At 38.0% G+C, this 18474-nt stretch overlaps 1 protein-coding gene across 10 annotated transcripts in view; it reads right to left on the minus strand.

The window, feature by feature from the left end:
• ARHGAP24 (Rho GTPase activating protein 24) overlaps nt 1-18474 on the minus strand; it is a 705468-nt gene that overhangs the window by 2773 nt on the left and 684221 nt on the right. For all 10 annotated transcript variants that reach the window (XM_070505415.1, XM_070505414.1, XM_014854138.3 and 7 more), the window contains one exon: nt 3391-4468. In XM_070505415.1, coding sequence (XP_070361516.1) covers nt 3391-4468 — 1078 coding nt within the window. The remainder of the gene's footprint in view (nt 1-3390; nt 4469-18474) is intronic.

The raw sequence follows: 18474 nt of genomic DNA on the forward strand, positions 1-18474 counted from the left end.
CTCCATAATCACTAAGTTCCAAAACAATTTATTGTTGTTGCTCAAAGAGGAGTATTAAGCATTTGTTTATTCTAAGATGTATGTTGGTAATAATAGATGACTTTTTAATTTCTCCCACTCTGAGCCAGGTCCCAGGGCATGTTTAAATTTACCATGCACCTGAAATTTGAAAGGTAATGTGTGTGTAGCTCTCAGAAATCTAATTATTTTAATAACAATTTTCAAATTAAAATCTCACATTTTTCTGTTTCGGAATAAGGAAGCCTCATATGTTGATATTTCATTCAGATAAGAATACTTAAAAGTGAATCTGCTCTCCCTTTGTAAGCAACTAGAATTGAAAAAATATAAAATACTTCACAGTCTGTAATCAGTTTAGATGGCTATTTTGATCACACGATCATATATTTATTTAACAACCTGAGAGTGTGCTGGTTGCCACCCAGAATTATTCTACAACATATTCTCTTTGCTTTCTAAAGCTATTTATTTTAGAACTAAAAATGTTGAAAGGAATTCAAGCTTAAATATGATGGAAGACAATCCTTTAAAAATATAGGTTGATACATTTGTATGTATCAGGCACTTGTATGAAACTTCCGGGAATCTAATGGACTGAGTTAAATACAGAAGGAAGCCCTCCCACTGCAAAAACAGAATGATGCTGGAAAAATATATAAGAAAAATATTTTTAAAATACATTGCCGAGAAACAAGAGAGCATATTGAGGTATCAGACCTGAGGAAGAAACTCAAATTTAAAACAGCAAGTGGAAGCACACGTGGAGTATTGGTCCTGGATGGAGGACCTAGAGACTGGGTTTTTATTTTTCACATTGGGGGGATGAGGCCTCCAGTATAAGAGAGGCAGAGAGCCAAAGTGATTCAGCTGACAGCTGGGAACATCAACTGTCTTTATGAAAAAAAGACTCAAATAGCTTGATTAACAGACTTGATGTATTTGTCATATATAGAACTCCAAACCACTAATAAGAGAATAATTAGTTTTTACCAGACCAAATAATTGATATCATGCAAATAAATTTCTCTGACCACAATACAATAAGTTCAGAAAATAATTTGGAGGGTAGGAGGACACCAAACTCACAAGTTAAAAAACTAAAAGACATATATATCAATGACTGATAAAGTAAAATATCTATGTATTTATCTATCATCTATCTGTCTATCTAGTTATCCAGGTATGTATGTGTGTATGTATCCAATCTCAATAGTTGTGGGATGGAGTTAAGAAGGAATTGAAAGAGAAATGTGTAACTGTAAATAGGAATGATCTAAAACTAACTAGAACAGTCACCTCTTACATTTCTGTGGCTTGGGCACGTGGCAGCTCCTCTGCCCTGCTTTGTGGTGGACCTCTCCCTTTGCCTCTCAGGTGGGTAGGAATGCTACAGTGAAAAGACCCATTGAGATGACATTCTATTGGAAAAATCTATGATTTTATCAAAGTCTCTCAAATGCACCATAGACTCAGAACATAACTGCATCATCAATGTTCTCATAAATGAATGTGTACATCTGCACATCAGTATCATCCAGAATGATAACTTCTTTCCCAACCTAACACGAGTTTAAAGTGCTATCTCTTGCTTCACAGCACTAAGTCCTAATTTACCATCAGGCATTGGCAGCAGTTCAGAGTTCTGGTAGCCAGTGGTTCCAAAAACCGCATTCAGAAGGAAGCGCAACCTTATAAGATGATAACACCATTTTTCTTCTTATTTAAACCTTCTGTAACTTGCCATTACATAGAAAACTTCAAAGCAAGTTTCCATTCAGTGAAGTTTACAAAAGCTACTTTCTAAAAAAGTAATGTTTCAATCTAACGTATTTTTGTTTATATTTACCATGGCTCTTGAAAATATGTATCTTCCAGTCTGATAATTGACAAATGGATGGAAAATATATTAAAATAAATTAAAGTCCACTATATATGTAAACAAAGAAAGAATTTGGGGTTTGGAGCCATGAAAGCAGCTGAAGCAAGACAAAGATAGTTATTCATGAGCTATGAGGATTCTAGAACACCTGTGCAGGAAAAGGTCCACCAAGACACACAGCCTGAAACTGGAACTCAGACCACTAGAGGGGCTGCTTTATGCTGAACTGACACTCAGGCCTTTTCCTGACTTGAGCCTAGTGTTCTCTCCCCTGCACTGCACTGCAAGGAGGACAGAAAAACAAGCAGCTTTGTAATTTCCATGACCGTGGTGAAAACGTGGGGTGTGGTGACTTTCAAGTTTCCAGCACAAGGCTATATTTGTGAGTCCTGGGCTCCATTCTCTGTACTCCCGCCTCTCGAGTTCATGGAGTGTTTGACAGCTAGGGGCCCTGTGAACACAGGACGCCCCCTTATCTTGCCTGGTTGCTCCCCTGGAGAAGTTGCTAAGCAACCTTCTTCCTTGGTCATCTTACGGGAAGATGTAAACAGAGAAAAATTAGGTTTTAGCATAGCTGCTAAAATAAATCATACTTTTGGCTCCCCATTTGGGCTACAATTTCCCTTGTCCATACGAATACACTTCACGTCATCGCTTTTCTTAAAAACCTTCACGGAGTCCAAACTCAGAGTAAAAGCAAAAGGCTTAAAATGATCCCTGAGGCCCTGTCACTAGGCCCAGTTGCCCTCTCTGAGCTCCGTGCCCGTCCCACATCCTGGCATTCCCGCTTGCTCTTCTCCCAGGTTTCTGCACAGTTTCCTCTTCAACCTCCTAGAATGCTCTAGATTTAAAATTACACCTCACTAACCCTTCTCTCCCCGCCTCCCTGCTTTAGTCTTCTACTGAGCATAGGATCTATTTTCTTATTCGTCTGTCTCCTCCAGTAGACTAGAAGCACGTTCCACAGGGGCTGAGTTTTCGTCTCTTTTATTCACTGCTGAATCATCAGGAACTGAGCCTGGCAGAAGCAGACACTCTCTCAGCATTCAACGATTGAAAGAATGAAAAATAAAGGTGTGTTTATATCTACAACTTTTCTTTACCCTCATTTCATCTTCCTCTTGTCAATGAAAACTGGCTCCTTATTCTCCCCTTCCCTCACAGCCCTCTAAAACAAACCTATATATTTAATCATAACAAGAGAGAGCATTATTGAGCACTTATTCTGTGCCAGGCACAATGTTCAATGATTTCTTACATGCTTCTCAGATAAATGCTACTAGTATTTAAGTTTTTCACATTAAGAAACCGAGGCTCACAGAGATGAAGTGAACTCTCCCAAAGTCCCACGGCTTACAAATGGTGAAGCTAAGACTTGAACTTGGGTCTCTGACTCTGGAGCAGTATATTAAACCCTCTGTGTGAGCCTGCCCCACAGTAGGGGCCTGTTGCACCCTCTCTGGCAGTTACAAGGTCCAGATTTTCCTCACCTCTTTATCCTGGACTCATACTCTATCTTCTGTTTGGTCATTTCCTGTTTCAGGCTGGAAACTAAACTGTGCAGTGCACTGTGGTTGCTGCTGTTGTTGCCCACAAATGTCTCACTGTTGTCGCTGCTGCTGGTGGCACGACTACTTCGACCGCCCACACTCCTCCGGTCACTTTTGTTTTCATAGTCCCCAGGGTGGGAAAGGTCATCTTGTGGGGGCCCATCCAAAACAGGGTCCTCAAAATTCCCACCATAAAAGTCTTGTTCTGGGCAGGTGGTGGTGGAGGAGCGACAGGAGTTGGAGTTCTCAGGGAGAGAGATTTCACAGGAGGAAGTGGACCAGGTGGCGCTGTCGACACTCTGTTTGTCATCAAAGTTCATCATGGAGAACTGTTGATGGACATTATCATAGGTGGAGAGCCTGTTGTGCTGGCCTGACTCTCCTGCTTGCTCTTTCTGCTTGTTGTCCCTCAGGGTCACATAGCCATTGGGCAGCCAGCTCATGCTGCGACCGTTCATGGGGTTCCCAAGTGTGTCGGTGCTCAAAATGCCCATTCGCACCGTTCCATTCTGCACGCTGTGGGTGCCCATTTTGGTACCAGAACTCTTCAGTGAAGAGGTCCTTCTGGCCTGTAAGCTCCCATTGGGAGTGGGTTGGGTTTTCTCAAGACCCTCTGCATTGCTGCTGCTGAAGGAACCATTGGTGACTATTCCACTGCCCTTATTGAAGGCGGGATTCTTCTTGACCATGAGAGGAGGGCTCCTAGAGACATCCAGTTTGTGAACACTGTTTCTTGGGCTGTTGGTTTTGCTGCCTGGTAGAGCTGTAGGGGATCCATTATCTATGCTGCTTCTCTGGGGAGACTCGGACTTGTCCCAAGAGCACCGCCTACCAGGACTGTCCTTGGTATTATTGTTCTCCTTGTTCTGTAGCTGACCCATGGTGGCTTTCTTCTGAATTTCATTGTTGTTGTTGCTCACTCCGTCTTGGGGCTTGGTTTGCAGTTCTGCATCTTTGGGGAAGAGGCGATCATGTTTGCTAATCATCATTGACATCAACTGCTGGACCACCACTGTGCCTGGAAGTGCACAGAAAACAGAGTAGTATGAGTGAAACAGTAAAACAGTTTTGATTTATTTCCCATTTTGAAAGTTACTTTTAAAGAACCACATTCAGGTGAACATTCAGCATATTATTAGCAGTGCTGAACTATATTTTTAGTGATGATAATAGTAATAGAAGCTGAAATTTATTGAGCATTTACTCTGTGCCATGAACCATACCAAGCATTTTACTTTTGTTAGTTTAGTTGGGTTTTAAAACAAATCTAAGAATAGGTAGTTATTATCACTGTATTGTAAATGTTACATAACTTGACCACAGTCACAAAGCTATTAAGGAGCAAACTCAGGACTTGAAGGCTAGTTCCAAATACTGGGCTCTTAATCACAACATTTCTTGCAAATTTGATACTGAAGCACGAGAATCTTCCTTAGGAAGAGGTCACTGCGACCTCTCATCTGACAATAGCCACAAATAATCAAGACATTTTAGTGGCATCTCTAAGTGGAACCCTATACAATCTCTAGTGGGTATATGGTCTGTCTTTCTAATGTAGCAAAACAATGAGTTTCCGTATGACTTTTGTTCACTATACAAAAGCTTTAGGGCATTTTAACTGACCTCAAACAGAATGGTATAATAAAAAGCCTCTAAAAATCCTCTCCTCCATAAAAGCAACAGAAAAAAATGTTCTGAATCAACATTTTCAGAAGTCTGGAAATTAATTAAAGGCTTGTTGCAATTTGGAGAACATTTATTCAAGAAAAACGGTTGAATCTCAGTCAGAACAGCAAGCTCTGGGTGTTTTAACTTTCCCTGTTCCCATCTCCTCTCCCTAGCTTTGCAGTAGCCTTGAAAACCAACAGCCCACAAGTACAGTGGGAACCAGCAGTATGGCAGCCTGTGGAATGGGCAAAACAGGATTGAAACTCCTTCAAAGCTCCATTCCCAGAGTATTGTCATTGTTTGACCTGTTTGGTGGTTCTCTCGATGACCCCTCTCATGATCATGTCTTTACTTGATCTGACTAGGAATTCGACCATTGTGAACAGCATTTTTCTCAGGGGCATTGGTCAAAAGTAATGAGGGGCTCGTTTATTTAACATCATAGCTGCCTAAAGCAGAAGATAACAGGTGGGACAAACAATAGGCTAACCAAAAAGCTTAAAGGAAAAATCTGAGAAACAAGATTTCCACAGAAGGGTTTGAAAAGCTCCAATATATTCTTGGGAATCTAGAATATTACACGCATGCTTCGGGTTGTGTGCGCAGCCAGGGTAATACACATGCTCAGGAAAGAACTGAGAAGGCTCTAGTCTCTCACCTCTGGCTCAACTTGAGGCTCTGCACAAGCAGAAACTGAAGGCCAAGGCAGAGTTGTAAACAGCCTGGCTAACTGTCAAAGGTTTTCCACAACATGCACACAGAGCCCGTTGGCAAAGAATAGGAGACTTATTGGCTCTAGGCATTTAAGAAAATCTTTGTCTAGTCGTCAGGTAACAACTAAGCAAACCAAGCAGAGACTTCACTGGCCAATATGGCAAAGAACATAGAGTTTATAAAATTACTCCAGAAAAGTCACAAAGCCAACAAACAACAAATCCTGGGGAGGGAGAGAATCCAATATCCAGAGTTCTCACATTATTATATTGTTAAAAATGTCTGGTTTTCAACAAAAAATTATGAGACATGCAAAAAATTAAGAAAGTATGTCCCATATACAGGAAGAAAACAGACTCTAAGGAAGCCCAGACATGGTACTCCCTAGACAAAGACTCTAAATCAGCTATTTTAAATGTGTTCTAATAAATTAAGGAAATCATGTCTAAAGAAACCAAAGGAAAGTGAGAACAATGTCTCATCAAATAGAGACTATTAATATAAAGACAGAAAATATAAAAAAGAACCATAGATACTCTGGAGTTGAAAGATACAATAACTTAAATGAAAAGAAAGTCAGCAGAGGGGATCAGCATTAGATTTGAGCAGGCAGAAGAAAGAATCAGCATGTCTGAAGATAGTCAACTGAGGTTATCCAGTCTGAGGAACAGAAAGGAAAAGGAATGAAGAAAAATAAACAGAGCTCAGAGACCTGTAGAACACCATCAAACATACCAGTATATGCATAATGGTAGCCCCAGAAAGAGAGTAGAAAGAGAAATGAACAAAAAGAATATTAAAAGAAATAGTCGCTAGAAATATTTCAGTTTGATGGAAAACATGGATCTATACATCCAAGAAGCTCAGGAAATTCCAAGCAAGGTAAATGCAAAAGGATTCACACCTAGACCTGTCACAGTCAAACTCTTAAACCAAAAACATAGAAAACTGAAAGTAGCAAGAGAGAAGCCTCATGTACAAAGGATCCTCAATAAGATATACAGCTGATTTCTCATCATTTGTTATTGCTAGAAGGTAATGAGATGAAATACTCTAAATGCGAAAAGAAAGACTGTCAAGCAAGAGTTTTATATCCAGCAAACCTGTGCTTCCAAAATGGAGGAGAAATAAAGACATTCCTAGATAAATAAAAGCTGAGAGAATTTGTCACTAGCAAACCTGCTCTATGAGAAATACCAAAGCTTCAGGGTGTTGTAAATGAAAAGAAGACCTTCAAGAATGAAAACAATTCTCCTTCCAGAGGGAAATACCGCAGTTCCCATTTGATCCTCATATTTTCACTATGCACTGTAAAGTATGAATTAGAAATCAATACTTTATAGGTTTCAAAGAGTAAAAATAACTCAGACAATAGTGGATAGAAGAGTTGATTTACTATTTAAAGCAGTAATTTATTTAAAAATCAATAGATTTATCAGGGTTTATGGCATATTAGCTGAAATCTCAAAATATATTTTCACATTTTCCTAACTGACATACAAGCTGGATTCCCACCCCTTAAAACTGGCTGCCACCATTAATGAGGCTTCTAAACTAGTTTCCTAACTTAAGTATAGATTTTATTCATGCACCTACAATAAAGCTGTATAGACTAATGCAAACCACTAATCATCTTTACTTTGGCTTGAACTACATTAATTTGGTGTGTTAACTGGTTTTGTACCATGTTGACAGAAGCTCCTAAGCATAGTCTCTGATAAATAAATACAGGGAATAACTTAAATTTCAGTTAGTAAATGTAGTTTCTATATAAAATACTTAAAAGATGAGATTTGGTGAGGAAAATGATGACAAGGGCTTTTGACAATGCAGATGCATACTGAAACAGCTGCTAATTGATTGGCTGTCAGAGAGCAGAAACCTGACCTGGGGTGAGGTCACTCTTTAGCTCACCATCTGGGCAATATAATTCAAAATCAAATTTTGAGTAGGAAAAATGTGTTATATCCATCTACATTCTGCACACTTCTGTGATGATCAAAATTTATAATATATTTAGATCAAGAATCTGAAATGTGCCAGGTCTGATGCTGGATCAAGGTCGCTCAAACATTAATGTTCATAAAAATGACCTGAAGACTCTATTACAATGCAGATGTTGAGCAGGCCATGAGATTTTACATTTCTAACCAGCTCCCGGCTGACACCAGCGATAACGGAAGAGTAGCACTGACATCACCTGAAGCTTCAGAACCCACTGCAGACCTTCTGAATCAGAATTTGCATTTCAGCAATATCCCCAGGGGATTCCTACATATGTTGGAGTTTGAGAAACACAGCAGACATGTTTCACCTACGTCTTCTAAATTAAGTTTCTCAAAACCCTGTGAGAGAGGACTTCACATTTTTAGGATGAGAAAACTGAGGTTCAGAGAGATTAAGCTATCTGCTCAAGGCCACATCCATCACAGGTGACCAATGTGAAATTTAATACTTCATCTTCTTACTCCAAATCATGCACTTGTCCTGTTATGTTTCAGCTCTTGCAAATTTAAACTGTAGTGGTAGCAAGTAAACATGGGGTTGTTCTAAATAAAAAACAAAATTAAAAAACAACTATTTACTGAATCATCAGTTATTACAGAGTTGTGGAAGAAAAAAGACTGAATGAAATTAATTGTATTATATATCTATCTGTCCTCTTTTAGTAACCTCTGAATTTATCATTCCTATTTTCAACGTATGTAGCAGTGAATCTGATAAAAAGATTTTAGTATAGTTAAAATGGCTGTCAACAGTGTCACCATTATGTACTCTGTTTGAAGACATGTGTATGTAGTTCTATTTCACTATTTGCCACTATGACAGATACATGTTCAAAGGTTAGCAGCCTCCATTATATATGACTCTGCCTAGTACTTTGGGAAAATGGAGCTTTTTCCCATCACTGGAATATTAGCGTTTGAAGCATCACTGCTTCCCATCATAGCTGTGAATTGTGTGGGGCATTATTTAATTAATTGAAGAGCGATAACCCCAAGGTCTCCATGATGACTGTGTGAACAGTCATGCCAAAGTGCACCTGCCACAATTACAGAGTGAGTGTCAGCACCCTAGAGATTCAGAAATTTCTTTCTTCTATCTTGGGAGGCTTTGCTTTCCTCTAGTGTCCAGGATAATAAATGACAATGATCCCTTGAAAAGGGACTTTCTTTCCATTTTTATAGCCATTTAGGACAGAATAGCTTGATAGTAAATGATGGCAATATGCACTATCTTTTGTTCCTTCTTATTCCCGCCACTCTGTCATTCTCTGCCTTAGAATGCTGATGAGATATATGAAGGCCAAATAATGAGGTCAGCGTGGCTATAATCACCGGTCCATTCAAAAGAGTCCAACCAGATTCAGGAATCCCACTGTGCTACGTGATCTAGCAATTCTCCCCAGCTCATATAATTTTATACAGGAGATTGACTTTAAATACCATATCACAGGTATTTTTCTTCATAAGCATTGGATAAGAATTCAACTTTCCTTTAAAGGTACCTAGGCATTTTAAAATACACTTATACACACACACATACATAACATAGATATAGCATAATTCTATTAAATGCAGTTTCAATTTATATTTTTTGCAATGAATAAGCTTGTGCATGTCATTTTGCAGGTGTGCAGACATCGGTAAGATATTTGGTGAATTTTGGTAAGTGATAATCCTGGAAACACTACATAATCATGACAGAAAATTCCTGGGCGGCCCTGTAGTCAATCACCTATTCCCACCTCCCACCCATGGCAACTACTGATCTGCTTTTTGTCACTATAGTTTTTCCTCTTCTAGAATTTCACATAAATTGAACTATACAGTGTTAAGCATTTGTGTCCAGGCATTATTCAATTAGCATAATACTTTTGATGTTTATTCATGTTGCTACATGCATCAGTAGTCCAATCTTTTTATTGCTGAGTGTATTCCATGCTATAGATGTACCAAAATTTGTGTATTCACCTGTTGATGAACAATAGATTAGGGCTATTATGAATAAAGTCAATATGAGCATTTAACTACAAGTCTTGAGTGTACACATGTTTTCTTTTTTGTTGAGTAAGTACTTAGCACATTGCTCACTGGGTCTTATGGTTAGTGTACACTTAAGTTTATAAGAACCTGCTGAACTCTTTTCCAAAATGGCTGTAACATTTTGTATTTCTACTAGCCAAACTTGGTATTTTCAGGCTTAATTTTATACTTTGTAGGGGATGTGTAGCAGTATCTTATTGTAGTTTAAATTTGCATTTCCCTAATGACTAAAGATGTTGAACATCTTTCCATGTGTTATTTGCTATTTGTCTGTCTTCTTTGATGAAACATCTATTTCAAATCTTTTGCCTGTTTTTCATTGAGTTCACTGTCTTATTATGTTGCATGAGTTCTTTATATATTCTTAAAACAAATTCCTTAATCAGATATTTGACTTGCAAATATATTCCCAACTCCTATGGCTTGCCTTTTTGTTCTCTTAAGGATAGCTTTCGAAGAGCAAAAGTTTTAATTTTGATGAAGTCCAACATCCAATCTTTTTAATCGTTAGAGCTATTGGTGTCCTAGTAAGTTTGACTAACTCAAGGCCATAAAGATTTTTCTCCCATGTGTTCTTATTTATACGTTTTATACTTTTAGCTCTTACATTTAGGTCTATTATCCATTTCACATTAACCTTTTGAGTGATGTGAGGTAAGAATTGAGGGTATTTTTTTAATGGCTATGTAATTTTTCTAGCATCATTTGTTGAAATGACTGTCCTTTTCTCATTGAATTAAGTTGGTTCATTTGTCAAAAACCCAATGATGACATATGCGTAGATCTATATCTGTACTCTCTGTTCTATTCCTTTGGTCTATATGTCTGTCTTTATATTGATACCACACTATCTTGATTATTTGTGGCTTTTTATTAAGTCATAAAATCAGGTAGTATATTTCAACTTTGTTTTTCCATTTCAAATTATTTTGACTAGTCTAGATAATTTTTATTTCCATGTATAGTTCATAATCAGATTGTCAATTTCTGCAAACAAAAATCTTCCTGGGATATTTTCATGGGAATTATCCTAAAACTATAGGTCAATTTTAGGAGAATTAATATCTTATTGATACTGAGTTTTCCAATCCTCATGAACATGCTGTATTTCCCCATTTATGAAGTTCTTATTTAATTTTTTTCATAAATGTTTGGTAGTTTTCAGGATATATGTCTTGTACATGTTTGCTTCAATTTGTCCCTAAATATTTTGTATTCGTGAATATTGTTCTAAAATGATATTTTTGTTTTCAATTTCTAATTGTTCAATATTAGTATATAAACCATTGTATATATTGTGAAATGATCATCACAGCAAATCTAGTTAATATACATTGCCACACATGGTTACAGAAAATTTTTTCTTGTGATGAGAACTTTTAAGACCCACTGTCTTAGCAACTTTCAAATATGCAATATACTGTTATTAACGATAGTCGCCATGCTGTATATTACATCCCTAAGGCTTACTTATTTTATAACTGGAACTTGTACCTTTTGACTCCCTTCACTCATTTTGCCCACCCTCCACTTCCCACCTCTGGTAACTACCAATCTGTTCTCTGTATCTATGAGCTTGGTTTCTTTCTATGTAAATCTTGCATACAAAAGATTAATGCCTTATAAAATTAATAAATTATAAATTAATTACTCAGAAAATGAATGTCAATTAACCAAAAACAGTATTTTTATTTTTTTATTTTAAAATTAAAAATTATCACTTTGGGGGGCGGCCTCATGGTCGAGTGGTTGAGTTCACGTGCTCCACTGCGGCAGCCCAGGGTTTCGCTGGTTTGGATCCTGGGCATGGATATGGCACCACTCATCAGGCCACGCTGAGGTGGCATCCAACATGCCACAACTAGAAGGACCCACAACTACAAAATATACAACTATGTACTGGGGAGATTTGGGGTGAAAAAGCAGAAAGAAAAAAAAATGATCATTTTGATTTATTTGTGAAAGGACAAAAATACTAAAGTTTAAATATTTAAACTTTTCTCCACCTCCTCCTTCCCCCCAACATATCTGCCACATTCTAACTTGGCTTCACACTGGAATCATCCAGGTAGCTTTAAAAATTTTGATGCTTGAGTCCCATCGTCAGAGATTCTCATAAAATTGGTCTGAGGCGTGGTTTTCAAAAATCTGCATTTGTGATGATAATATGCAGTCTGAGGAGGGAATCACTGTTTTAGGGTAATTCTTATTTTTCTAGGTCATCTGCAAGTCCAATTTTATATAAATCAGGATAATGAGTAAGGAAAGAGGAGAAAATTACTTGCAAAAGTAAAAAAAAATTGAGTACATCCAGAAAATAAGGACAGACTGAGGGAGACAAGAACATAACTAGCATGTATTTGGGAGGTTTTGAGGGGCTAGAGGAAGGCAAGGAAAAAGAACTGAGGGCATTTTATATGTATTGAGTGAAAGAGACAGACAATAGTACAGCACTTTAAAATAACTTTCTGTACATTAATATTGCAGTCAGATTTGGTGTTTTCTCTAGAGACCACAATAAAACATCTAATTTGTTTTCAATTATTTTTGGTTGCAAGAATGCTGTTTCTTTAAATACTGGCTCATGTTGAGTCTGGGCCAAGGAGCAGTTGAGTGGCATATGGTTTCTATGATCTGTGAGGTCTCCTGAAAGTTTGGTTGCTATGAAGCAGTTCCCCCAGGAGCCTGGTCAACTCTGGGTTAAGTGAAACTACTGAACTCCCACGGAACTGAGACCTTTCATGACCTCAACAAATGAAGACAACAGATGAGATTCTTTTGCTGCTCCATTTTTTCCCTCCTCCTTGCAAAAACCTATTTGTCTACTTGTGCACCTATCCCTTGCACATGTTCTCACCGTGTTTAGAGAAAATTACTTTTCTCACTGGGTATCAGATTTCTTATGAACAAAAAGAGGCAGTGGAGTCCTATTGAAATGATGTTCTTCAGCACCCTAGGAAACTCAGATTTCAGGATTCTGCTTCTTCCCAGAGCACCTTTGCTTTCTTCTGTTGACAATATTGGCAGGAGGTGAGGGGGGAAACTATGTAATTTTGAAGGATTTCTTCTAAAACAGCAACAACAAGAATTAAAACAAACAAATAGACAAAACCCAAAAAACACTGACTTCTAGGAAGGTGGTGGCAGCACAGTATTGAATCTCATAAAATCTCCACATAAAAACAGAGCAACTAGCTAGCAAAACTCCTAACTCAGGACAACATTTACAACAAAACTAGGTGACAAGGTATTCTCCAAAGCCTCAAAACACAAGTTGTTGGAAACAAATCCCCATTGCCACAAGACCTGCATGGTGTTAATGTCTGTGAGGGAGGAAGCAAGGGGAAGCAAAGTGGGCTCTGATGGGCCTGAGAATAGAAAATACCCAAAGTATTCACTGGAAAATGCAAAGGGCTAATTTAAGAACAGCAGGTGAAACTGGGAGGGAGTGTGCCTAATCCGACAGAGGTGATCTATAGTGAAATCCGAAGGAACTATAGTCATCTGGCCCATCTGAACTCTCAATACTGACCAGCCAGGGCTTCCTTCCAGACAGGGCTCCACATGGAGGGGAAACTGTTGGGAGGAGAATCAAAATTGAGCAGAACTAGGACATCAGAGATGAAAGAAAGGGAGGGTCCAATTAAAACCAAGGATGGGAACAAAGCCAGCACAGCTTAGAAAGCAAGCTGTCATATTTTTCAGTACTATGTGAAAAAACAGAAGATTGGGCTCTGAAGTCAGAAAAGTTAACCTGAATGTTTACTGGATCCTTTTTACAAATGTATGGCTTATGACAACATGTCATTTGGAAAATTCACTGAGTTATGCAGATCTTCCAAATGTAGACACATTTACTTCTACAGGATAAAAGACACATTTGTTAATATCAACACAATCTCACCATAAAATATTAGTTAATATGGTTAAATATTAGGAAGCTGTCAAGCTCAAGGTGTTAGATACAAATTTTTCACTTGAAAGTTCAAATTTTATCAATGAAAACAAATTCTGCCAGTTGTTTTTCTTAAAGTGAAAGGTTAACTTAGCTCTTTTTTGAGAACATGTCTGCTAAATGCTCAAGTCTGAAAAACCATAGTTTGTCAGTCGTTCTTTTAAGTAAAAATGGAGTTCTATGAAAAAGCATTTAGTACAGCTCTCAACTCAAATAATCACACAAATGCTTTTTCTTGAGCAAATCGCTGTATTACTTTAAAAACAATATACGGAAGAAGTGTTTTATACATAGATCTTATCTCTCCACACCAGAATATTAAAAAGATGAGTTCTTGAGTGATGTCTGCATCATAATGGAGTGAGCTCTCCCCTTGAAATCTCCCCTCTAAAGTACAACCAAAAGCACATTCATACACCAACAGGGGACAGTCACACAACACAAAAGATGTCTGAGAGACCCATGCAGCCATATGTCTGAAGGTGGTGGGGCCCAATCCTCTGGAGTAAGTGGAAGCTGGTAAGCGGTACTTTTCTCTTCCCAATGGCAGCCAGCAACTTTGGACAGCACACGGCTCTGAGAGGAAAGGGGGAAGGGGCGGCCCTCCGTGGGAACACCATTGCTCTCCAAGTTCCCTCACAGCCTGAGGGAAAGCCCCACACATAGAGGAGACTGAGCTGTTGTGGGGATGTCTCCATCAAACTAGGACCCCAGGAGAGCAGTTGGTGAGGGCCCAGGGAGAACACTGGGATCATGCAGAAGAAAAAGAGTTTCCCTCCCCATCCTGCTTGGTACTCCAGCCCTCTGATCACTCAGAGAGCCATGTGGAGAGAGAGGCAGTGGCTGGGAAAAGTGTGCAGGTCTCTGTGATTGCCTAGAGTGCAGCACAGAGAAAGAGGCGGCAGACAGGAAAAATGCACAGGTGTAAAAAGGTGCCCCTTCCTCTGCCCAGCACTCCAGCCTTGTGATCACCCAGAGCTCTGCACAGAGAGAAAAGCAGAGGCTAAGAGAAGTGCAGGTGAAAGAAAGCATTCCTGCTCCTGCCTGGCACTCCAGATCAGCCATCAGTCAGAGTGTCGTACAGAGAGAAAAGAAGTTGGCGGCTGGAGCTGGGAGCCCTAGATCATGCTGGGCTCAGAATACACAGCATCTGATCCCCACCCAGTGGTGGCAGGTGGAAGCTGCAACCAGATAATAACTATGTAGAGGCAAAATTCCATGCTGTCAAGCAGTATGAAAAAGTACATTAAATCTCCAGACCAGAAGGAAAGTGACAAGTACCCAGAAACTAATCCTGAAGATATAGAAATTCATAACCTAAATGACAGAGAATTCAAAATAGCTATCATAAAAAAACTCAATGAGTTGCAAGAAAACACAGAAAGACAAATCAATGAATTCAGGAGCTTCTTTGCAAAAGAGATTGAAACCATAAAGAAGAACCAATCAGAATTGTTGGAGATGAAAAACACAATGGATGAGATAAAGAAAAAAATCTGGATTCCCTAAACAACAGAGCTGACAATATGGAGGACCAAATTAGCAGTTTAGAGGACAGTAATATAGAAACGCTTCAGATAGAGAAGAGAGAACTAAGACCAAAAAGAAATGAAACTCTCAGAGAAATATCTAACTCAATTAGGAAATGCAACATAAGGATTAGAGGTGTTCCAGAAGGAGAAGAAAAGAAGAATGGAGGAGAAAGCTTGTTCAAAGAAATAATAGCTGAGAACTTCCCAAACCTGGGGAAAGAGCTGGAAATACAAGTGAACGAAGCCAGTAGATCTTCTAATTACATCACTTTAAAAAGACCTACTGCAAGGCATATAGTAGTAAAGCTGGCAAAAGTTAATGACAAAGAAAAAATACTAAGGGCAGCAAGGCAGAAGAAAATAACTTACAAAGGAGCTCCTAACAGGCTTTCGGTGGATTTCTCAGCAGAAACCTTACAGGCTAGGAGAGAGTGGAATGATATATTCAAAATTCTGAAAGACAAAAACTTTCAGCCAAGAATACTCTGTCCAGTGAAAATATCCTTCAGATATGATGGAGAAATAAAAACTTTCCCAGATAAACAAAAGCTAAGGGAGCTCATCACCACAAGACCCCCCCTACAAGAAATTCTCGAGAAGGCTCTCATCCTAAAAAAGATGAGCTCTCAAGGGAGGAGAGTTAATACAGTGAATATTTTTTACTGTTCAACAAGGACTTTCTTAAGTAAAATTGGCCTTTTTTTTCCCTATTGCCAATGCATGGCAGTGAAGAATATAATGATGCTAGTGGAGTTTGGCACCACTGCCTTAATTCATACTAAGATGCCAGTTGTTTTACTCATCATTGCTTTTGTACCATCAGTGCAAGTGTCAACTCAACGAAAGGGCAAAAAACAGCTGAGTATTATTATGCAAATATGTTCGAACTCGTGGACCTCCTAAATGCATTTTAGGGGCCTCCAGGTATCCATGGACCACATTTTGAGAACCACTAGACTAGAGGGGCAACAATACAAGAACTACCAGTGAGCATTAAATGCCTAGTTACTTAGAGAGGTAAGACTAAATGAGAACTAAAAGGGAGAGAGTATAGTATATAAAGGGTGCACACTCTGACAATGTAGAAATAGTACAAATATTAAAACATGAAAGGAGAATTAGAAGAGCATATGTAAAAAGCTTTTAAATGTTTGCAGTAATCATACTGGTGTTGGTAGTACTGATATTGTTATTTTGAGTCTATTATGAGTTTGACAAAAGATTGAGCAAATGATTAATTATGAGATTCTAATTCTGTCATCTTCAACGTCTTTGAGAACCCAGATTCCCATTTAGAAGAAAAAAGATACAATTATAATAGAGAAAAGAATAAACAAAACCCATACAGTCATGATTCTGAATTGGAAGTATAGTGTGAACTTGTGAGGTACTTTTCTTGAAAATGTAAGTGTGTATGTGTGTATATTGTGCATGAAATAAGTATGTCTGTATGTATGCATTTATATCTACTAGCTCTGCCCACTAAAAGGCTTAGAAACAATGACCAAGCCAGTAGCAATGAACATCACTGGTAGCTAGATTTTGGTCTTGAAATATCATTTCCCACTAAAAGAACTTTTTGGAAATGGAAATTGACTTATTCCAAGTTTGGGAAAGGAAATATATAATATGAGCCCAGAAAATTTTGTCATACTAAAAAGAAAGTTGCTCCAAATTATTAAGGTCATGTCAAAAGGACTCGGAAGGCAGCTTGAAGATGCTTCCATTGGCCAGCATTGGTAAACAATAGTTACAATGCATTGACTCATCAAATAGACTTAAATACATGAGTTTATAATGCTATTTAAAAAATAACATAATATTTATAACAGGAAGGACAGAGAGAAGAAGAACAGCAACACCACCAACAACTACTCACTTTTAGAGCATGTTACGAATCTATCTTATTATTTTAAAAATTGGCAAATAAAGGGAAAGACTCAAGTAGCATTTATCTTCCCTTTTATTTATAAAAGTTACCACTGGGTTACTGAGTAGTAGATGAGGAAAAGAGATTTTTAAAAAAAATAAAAAGTGTTCCAATTCTTAGGTTCAAAATTATAATGCTACGACATGGATGAAGCTTGAAGACTTTGTGCTAAGTGAAATTATCCAGTCACAAAAAGACAAATACCATATGATTCCTCTTATATGAGGTACCTAAAGTAGTCAAATTCATAGAGACAGAAAGAATGAGGTTGCCAGGAGGTGGGGGCAGGGGGAGCTGTTATTTAATGAGTACAGAGTTTTAGTTTTGCAAGATGGAAAGAGTTCTGGAGAGGGATGGTGGTGGTGATAGCACTAGAATATGAATATACTTAATACCACTGCACACCTACAAATGGTTAAGATGGTAAACTGTATGTTATGTGTATTTTACTATAATAAAATAAAATGGAAAAAAATTGTAGACTTAGAATATCACCATTTCAACTTCCAGTGAATTGATTGTTTTAAGAATTGCACTAAGATCACAAAAAAGATAATTGGAAGTTATACAACACAATCTATAGCCTTCCCAAGGATATCAAACATGCATTTTATCCAGGTCCTAATTTGCAGAAAACAGAGGGCAGAGGAATATGAAACTGCACCATGAATATGCAATCAACAAAATCCAGACTACAGGAAACTCTATAGGTCAAATAACCTAAATTTTCAATAGATAAACTGCAGAGGATCCTGTATATTAAAAGAGACTTAAAAAGATATCAAATAAAAAAGTAGTAAAGATTAAATAAAATGTGTAGAGGAGTCCACTTGGTTGATAAAATTAGAAAGAAATGCAAGGAAGTGATTGATATAAATGTCTGGGTAGTTAGATGAAGGGTGCCGTGAGCGAGGAGAAGTAGCTTTAGACAGCGGGGTCTTTGGCATGCCTAGAAAAGGTATATTTCTTGACCTGGATGGTAATTTCTAGAGTGTTTGTCTAATAGATATTCATTAAGATGTGTGTGTGTGCGTGTACATGTGTGGTTAGTGTTGGTGGTTTTCTGTATGTATTTTATTTTATAGTAAAAAGTTTTTAGAAAATAGACTAAATATCTTTAAGCTTCTTGTAGCTTCAAATTTTATATTTCCTAATGTCTGCTAAACTCTTCAGACAGAA

Source organism: Equus asinus, chromosome 3, assembly GCF_041296235.1.
Source record: "Equus asinus isolate D_3611 breed Donkey chromosome 3, EquAss-T2T_v2, whole genome shotgun sequence".
NCBI lineage: Eukaryota > Metazoa > Chordata > Mammalia > Perissodactyla > Equidae > Equus > Equus asinus.